General features: G+C 45.2%; 1 protein-coding gene across 1 annotated transcript in view; it reads right to left on the reverse strand.

Annotated features, from left to right (window-relative positions):
* The window catches only part of Cdc42bpb (CDC42 binding protein kinase beta (DMPK-like)), a gene marked incomplete at its 5' end in the record, with an annotated part of 89533 nt that extends 81136 nt beyond the window's left edge, over positions 1 to 8397 (reverse strand). The window contains 1 exon segment of the mRNA XM_013507874.1: positions 8248 to 8397. Coding sequence (XP_013363328.1) covers positions 8248 to 8397 — 150 coding nt within the window.

The following is an 8397-nucleotide window of genomic DNA, read 5'->3' on the forward strand; positions in this document are numbered from 1 at the left end:
AAAAAAAAAAAAAAAAAAGAACAAACTCTTATTCACTTACAAAAATAATTCTTTAGTAGTCAAAAATTTTAAATTATCTTTTTCTCTATATGGGTAAATTTCCATACTGTTTTAAAATATTTTTTTAAAAATTCTGGCACTGATTCAAATTTTTAGACAATGACAGAGAAATTAACTATTTCAATTCACTTCTTTCACACTAACAAGGATGACAAACAACACAGCAACAGCCTTAAAAACTTAGCTGTAGGTATTGTGGTAAAGGAAGGTCTATTCACCTTTGGACTTCATTCCTGTTAATTATGTTTCTGGAAAACAGGCCAGAGGCAGGAACATTTCTTGTTCCGCTATTGTCTGTTTTCAACTGGTGACTTCTCTCACACCCAAAGCTTTGGAGCTAAGCAGGCCCAGCACGGCGTCACTGCAAGGTCACTGTGTAACACACAATCCCTGAGCCGCAGCAGCACCCCCGCCCCGCCGCCTTCCGGCCACCTGAGGAGCAGATGCTGTCCAGGCACCGGCCTCGGCCTGCAGGCTCTCAGTGCACTCAGTGCACCTCCCTGCCTCTGCATCCCGTAACATTCCTCCATGCCTGTGCAGGCTGCCTCCCTTTCTTCCCTTCCTTCCTCCTACTCACGGACTGGGGAAGCCTTCTGAGGATGAACCAGCAACTGCACAGGACAGAAGCAGCGACATCCCCAGCAAAGGGTGTGTGCTGGGCACCTTCAGTGCAGCCCTGCACACAGCACTCAGCCCCATCTCCGCATCAGCTAGGGACCCCAGCCCAACAGAGCCTCCAAGACAACCTGAGCTCCCGGAAAACAGGACTCTCGTTCCATTCACCCTCCAGTGCCTGGGAATCCTGAGTCCTTAAGACATATCAGTGGAATGAGGAGCGGACTAGCAGGATGCAGGCAATGCTGCACCATGGCACAGGGTACAGCACAACCGCACTGCATATGTGGGTGAAAAGACTCAGGGACCACCCCGAGGCCTGATAGCAGCGGGCAGGAGACAGGACCCCAGACCCACCCAGCTCCTCCTCCACCTCGGGAAGCCAGCCTGCTGCTACTCTCAGGCAGAAGGCAGGAAACTCTTCTCTGGGGAAACTTTCAGGGCCAAGAGAAAGAATTATATTACCAACTCCTGGCAGTGCCCCGCAGACTGGCAGGGCCTGTGCCCTATTTCCTAATGGTGAGCCAATGCTTCCAGTCAATATGCAAGGAGTCCCAGCCACCCACTCAATTATGGAGTCAGTCAATAATCACCAGCACTGCCATAAAGAGACCAAGCAAAACTCAAAGCAGGACACTGGGGAAAAAGAACTCCTAACTCAGAAAAAAAGGACAACACAGGAAACAAAAGAAAATACCAGGGGCTGGGGCTGTAACTCAGTGGTACCATGCTTGCCTGGTATACAAGAGGCCCTGAGTTCAGTCTCCAGAACTGGAAAAGAAGGAAAGGAGGGCCGGGGACATAGCTTAGTGGCACAAGCGCCTGCCTGGCAAGCACAAGGTCCTGAGTTTGATTCCCGGTACCAAAAAAAAGAAAGGAAAAGAAAAGAAAAGAAAACCATGTGTAACATAAATGTGTGCTCACAACAGTTAGCCAGGTGTTACACACCTGTAAGCGCAGCACACTGGGAAGCTGAGGCAGGAGAACTACCATTTCAAACCCAGCCTAGGCAATTTAATAACTTTGCAAGACCTTGTCTCAAAATAAAAAAAGGATGTAGGGGCTGGGGATTTAGCTCAGCGGCAAAGCGCCTGCCTGGCAAGCGCAAGGTCGTGAGTTCGGTTCCGGTACCGGAGAAAAACCAAAACAAACAAACAAACAAACAAGGATGTAACTCAATGAGAAAGCCCAGGGTTCAATAGACAGTACAAAAAAAGGGGACCAGGGGGATATAAAATTTAGGTTGTCTCCCAAATATGAGAACAAAAAAAAAGAATGAAAACAAGGGGAAGAACAGAAAATTAACAGAACTCCTGAAGGTCCAACATCGGAGTAACAGAAGTTCAAGAACAGAATGGAGACACCCAAGACCAAAGCTAAAGATGTAAGACTCCAGCCAGAAGAGCAAATGCAGGAACACTGCACAGACTGAATGCCCTGGAAGCTTGCAGACGTAAAGGAGGTCCACCCCAGGACTCCTCGCACACACGGAAGGCAGCCAGCAGTGGGGGTGATGGCCAGCACCTGAAGAAAGTCTTCTCTAACCTGCCACAAGCTGCCACCCTAGTGTGCGGCAGGGAGGAAAAGAGTGTCAGACAGGCCAGGGTGCAAACATCCACCTCTGCTGAAAGTTCTCAGGAGACTACAGAAAAACACCCACTTGGAGGAAACAGCCGTAGAATCCAGAAAGGGGAATTCAACAGAGGAGAGAAATAAAAAGTACTCCCACTAGGAATGAAAAGAAATCTGGGGATGACTGTTCAGTAGCAGGCCTACAACAGACCTAGGCTGAAACAGGAAGATTCTAGAAGACATGAAAAGCAACAGATTACTTGAGGTTTTTGACTGTTGGCTTGTATTTAAAAGGGGGGGGTGTTGCTTTCCTGATGTCCCCTACTCTTCTGGAGTATCATCTCTTTTTCTACGTTTCTCCAAATAAATTGTCTTCCTCTATTTAAAAAATAAAATAAAAGCCTTGGACAAAATTCCTGACTATATACTGAAAAGCTAGCTAAAGGAAAGGAATGATAATTCATTCCAATAACACAAAAATAATTTCCTTAGTTAAAACCAGGAATTAATTGTATGGTTGGTGGTTTAGTTGTAATGACATTCACCTAATGAATATATACCTAAAGTATATTTGGAAACAAAGGAAGAAAGCAAAAAAGGTATGGCCAGTGGACAAAGAAGAGCTGTCCAAGCATTCTACAGACTCCTCTTCCAACAGATAACATCTACAATGGAAAAATAGGTCTGGGGATGCAGCTCAGTGGGAGACCCTTTGTCTGCCATGTGCAAGGTCCTGGGTTCAATCCCTAGCATGGGGAAAAAAATTGAAAAATCTGAAACTGGCAATAGAAGCTATACTGAAACATGGATTTGAGGGAAGAACTGTTAAATAATAAATAAATAATAACCATCTATACCGAAGGGTCTTCCTGGTAACAGAGCTCCACCCTGCCACCTAGTTTGTGGAAGAGGGACCAAGACCTAAGGAGGTGGCTGGACTCAGGGCAGGCAGGACCCAAGCCCCAGACACTTCTTGAACCAATATCCTGTGGGCCATGCTACCAGAATGAAATCAACCTTGACTTTATGTAAGGCCCTGATTCTCGTCTCTACTATCCACAGCTGAATGTGATTCTAATTCAGTGGGTACTGCAGAAACAGAGGAGTAAAAAGTGGCTGTCAATGGGAAGTCCAAGCCTAGCGGGTTGTTGCTTTGTGCTACCACTCTGGAGTACTACTTGGCTTTTCAAACTAAGGAAATATGCTAGTAAAGGTAAAATTGTATTTAAAGAAAATCACCCCAGAGTATGGTCAGACATGCTGTTAAACCTTAATGTCTAAAACTAAGATCACATGTATCCTTTTAAGCTAATTTTAATTTTGAACACTGGCCTGTGGATTTCACACCTGAGTTTTAAAAAGGCACCAGAATATGAAGCCATGACAGAAGCTTTTGAAAGGTGGAGCGATGAGGTGAGGAACCATGAAAATGATCTGGCAGAGGTCACCTAAACTTTCTGTTGGAAAGACATTTCAGGTCTAAGACCTGAGTGCTTCAGGAAGTCCACTGCTGATGGAACAGAGAGAAAAGGCAAAAATAAACAGAGATCTTTCAAAGCTGGCCTGAGACCTGAGGCCAAGGCTGGGTGAGGAGAGACACCTGGGCTCCTTGCTCAGAAATGGTCCTGAAATGTTCAGAGCCTGGCTTACCAAGGGAGAGCAAGGAGCAGGACAGGAGCACATCATGATTTCTCAAAACCCTCAAGTCTTCCGAAGGTCAAGGAAGCATCAGCTCAATAATGTTAGGCACTGCTTTCGAAGTTCTATGTATTCTCCAAAGAGGTACCATGATTCAATTCAAATGTCTCTTTTTGAAAATTAATCTAAAAGCAATTTTGTTGCCAGTTACTTACCAATCAATAAAACTGAGCAAAAACCCCAGTCCTCAACACAGATTGTTTAAAATCAAACTGAGAAGAGTGATCTTTACCTCATAAGTATCTATTTGATTTGCACACAAAATGCTTTTCTGTTAGATTTTAAATACATGAAAGGTTCCTAAAGATTACCATATACGTATGTAGGGGGATGGGGACTTACTTAGCTCATTGACAGATGAGGGGAAAGGGAAGATGACCATATATAGTTCACAATGTCAAAACATTTGTGATTTTATTTTATTTCTTTATTTTTGGGTTTTTGAGACAGGGTGTTGTAGTTCAGGCTGACCTTGAACTGAGTCATCCTCTTGCCTCAGCCTCCTGAGTGCTAAGATTACGGGTGTCCACCCCAACACTTGGCTAACCTGTGATTTTAGATTGAGGAAAAGTATGCATTTTTCCTGAATTTCATCAGTAAGAGGGCATGAGTGCAAGGTTCCCACAGAAACTTAACAAAACCTTAAAATCCTGTTATTCCACATCCTAGAAATCCAAGAACAAAACCTCAAAGGGTCCTAAGATGTTGTTATGGAGTTTGGGATAAGATTACATGGTTACAATGTAACCTAAGGATATTTTTAATTCATTCAAAATTTCTTTTTATTTTATATATCCTCTTTTTGATTAAAAAAAAAAGAAAGAAGTGGTACTTGGTCTCATGCAGCAAGAGCCCCTCACTCACTTCATCAGTCTCAGAACCTACTCCCTACCAAGAAGCCCCACAGATCATCTTGGTGTGTTTGCCAGTCTCAAATTAATAGTCCTGCCCACAGGCCTTCCGGTCCTGCATCACTGATGTCAGCAGACAGCACACTGGGGACAAGAGGCCAGGCATGAGTGGCCCAGAGAGGAGCTGCCTGCCAGCCCGCAGTCCTATGTGTTCTGGACTCGCATCTGAGTTGCCCCTGCCCAGCACTGGCTCGTCCAGGCAGCCCACACAGTGTGCCCTAGGGTAACAACGCGTCTTCAATTCCACTTTTATTTACTTAAAGACTGAACGTAGACACTGATGTGCACTTCAAAGCCCAACGTCCATGAAGAGGTTTGAGGCGAGAAGAAAAGGCAAGACAGGCTTGTTAAGGTTTAATGGCTTCAACTGTCCAGTCTCACACCACATAGTCAGCATCGATGGGAGTTTCAAAGAGCTATTTACAATACCTAAATTATGTCAACCTAAATTTTATCACGCAGTCCCTTATTTCCCTGTAATCTGGGACTTATTAAACCTTAAATCTTTTTTAAAAAAAATGTTCCCATGCTGCACATTTTATTTCGAGAAACCAGTGAGTTTCCAATATGTTTAGAGATGGTTAGCGCCATCAGGCAAGCCTAACTCACCGGCCTCCTCACTCACACACGCCCTCCCAGACAGCTGCTGGAGGTTACATTTACTGGAGAACGCCATCACAAAAACCACAAAGGAGGAAAGGAACCAGAGGCCTAGGAATATTAGTTCTACTCAGTAAGTGGGGGCACATGGCAAAAGATGAAGTCGGAGAACAGGAATTGGGAAGCCTCCACTCGGAGATGCCGCCAGGCTACCCAGGGGCCAGGGTGGAGGACCACTGTGAGGACACACTGAGATTTCAAATGTCAGTGCAGGTCAAATATGACACTAGCTCACATACTTAGGCTCTTAACGCAGGAAAAAGCATTTTTCTACAACAAAGACGAAAGACACTACATTTACCTCATTGAGTTATTTATGTTTATTTCTGTTTGCTAATGGAAATTTTAAAGTAGTTTATATGCTCTGCTTCAAATGGTATCAAATATATATTTTAAAAAATAGCTTAAAGAAATACACATCCAAAACAGGGTATTTCCAACTTTTAATTAAGGTCCAGAATTTCAGAGAGGAAAATAATTAAACTATAAACATAACCAAAGGAAAATTAAAGACAAAATCCTACAATGAAGGTTGACATTGGTGGGGATACAGCTCAGCAGCATAAGCGCCTGCCTGGCAAGCGCAAGGTCCTGAGTTCAATTTCCAGTTAAAAAAAAAAAAAATGAAAGCTGACATGATTCATCCCATATAACCACTTGTAGTAATATAAAAATAAGAGCCAGAAATAACAATCTCTTAAAACTGAAAAAGTGTATTACTTATATTTTCCAAACTGCGCAAAAATTCCCAGTAAATCTCAAATTTTGGCCTGAATCAAGCTGTTTTTCTTCTCAAAATTTCAATTCTACGTAATTGTCGTTAGATATCTAGCAAGATTTAGAAGGTAGGTAGAGGCTGGCTCTCCACACAACAGGAAGCAATAGATCAGAGGTCTCAAACAGCATGGTGAACCCAAAAACTCAACAACCCACAGGCTGCAGCCTAGACACATCTCCAGGTGTGCCACTTGGAAAGTAGGGTAAATAATAATGCTCTATGAAGTTGTATTAGACCATTCTTTGCTTCCCATCAAAATAACTAGATGATTACAAGTAACACTGAACACTTATCTTCCCTACTAACATGCCACTTTAGTGTTACAATGGTGTACTTATTAACATACGTGAGAGTAAGAAGCATACCTCTAAAATAAGTGACTACTGCGTTCAAATGCCACTGTATATTTAAGCCCATTCTACTCCGTAAAATTTACACTTTGGTGCAAACTGAGTTCTTAAGAGAATGTAATTTATTTGTAATCACAGTTTCAAAGAGCCGATTTTGAAAATATATCTATATTTCAGCACACAGCATCTATTTACATGTGGAGAGGTCTGACCTCACCTGCTGAGAGCAGCTTCCTTCAGAAAGCCCGAAGCCTACAGGACCCTGGCGCTAAGAATGCCCAGCCTTCTGGCCAGCTGGACCACACCTTATCAGTTAAACCGATCTTCCCTCTGCTTCCTTCTCTCTGGCACACATATCTCACCTACTGTGCACACAGGTGAATCTGACTGAGGGACTCTGGATTTCAGGATCCAGGGCTCAGAATGGAAAGACAAATACAATACTAAGAAGGCTCAGATCATAACATGCACCAAACACCTCTCTTTCAAAGCAACTGTGAAGTCAGTTAATTATCCATTTGGAAATTATTGATAAAAGACCCGGAAAGGCCGTACTCCCGATTTATGTCCCTTTACAGTTCCTTGGTCTCTGGTGGGACCAAGGATGGTGCCCCATGAAACAAAGCACACAAGATGTCTCTCACAAGCATGGAGTAATGCCTCACTGAAGCGCAACACACAGAAGCCCTTTAGATACTGCAGCTTAAGTTTTAATGTGTGAACAAAATTCCAAACTCCATTTACCGTGTAGCAAAGTAGTAGACCCGAATATGGAACGCACTTAATTGCCTCCTCATGTAAATACCAACTGGATTAGCCCCAAAGAGTAGAAATTCCCAGTTCAAACTGCACAATGCTAGCCCAATAATGCACAGGACTCAAAGCTAAGATCTTCACAGGATTTGGCCTAAACCTAAGCCTTGCTTCCTCCTACCAGTCAGAGGTGTGGGTCCTGAGAAAGTCTTGGGAATCCTAATATGACTACAGGGTTTAATCAAATTTTTGTCCTAACGAAGCATAATAGCTCAGCTGATCGACGATCACAGCACTCTAGATCCCTGAATGAACTAGTGGGGGCACGGAAAGATCAGACGAAAAATAGTTAAGTGACAGTACCAGCTACCGCCCAAATAGCAACAAGGGTGTGGCACAATTACAACGAAGAGAAAAACTATCAATTTGCTCTTGCATGGCACACACAAAAACAAGGCTTGTAACCTCAAAATTCCCTTGGAGGTGCCAGAGGGTAACCAGGGCCTGGACACCGAAGGGATGTGTAGAGGCTGTCACCGAGGGTCGTCGGGGCTGGGTTCCCAGGGGATGCCCACAGGGAGGGGCCCACCGGGTGGCCGGAGCCGCAAAGCACACACGCGGCTGGGGGCGAGGACAGGCGCTCAGGCCTCCTGGGGACCCCAAGGGCGAGGGGCGAGGCGGGGGCGGGGCGGATGTCCCGGGGAGCGCCGCAGGAAATGATCTCCAGACTCCGAGGGTGGGTCTAGGAAGCGGCCAGGGCGACGGCCCGGCGGGGGCAGAGGGGACGGAGGATGTGGCTCCCGGCACAGGATGACGGGGAGGGCCGCCGGGGGCCCGCAGGGTCACTCACCCCACTCGAGGAACTCGGCCACATACTTGTCGCGGCGCAGCGCCGACTGGCTGCACTCGGTGTAGAGGCACACGAGCACGTCGAGCAGCGTCTCCACGCTCAGGGCGCTCTCGTTGCGCCACGGCCCGTCCAGGAGCAGCTGCTCCAGCT

This window comes from Chinchilla lanigera, unplaced genomic scaffold (genome assembly GCF_000276665.1).
Source record: "Chinchilla lanigera isolate Chin_1 unplaced genomic scaffold, ChiLan1.0 scaffold00137, whole genome shotgun sequence".
Lineage (NCBI taxonomy): Eukaryota > Metazoa > Chordata > Mammalia > Rodentia > Chinchillidae > Chinchilla > Chinchilla lanigera.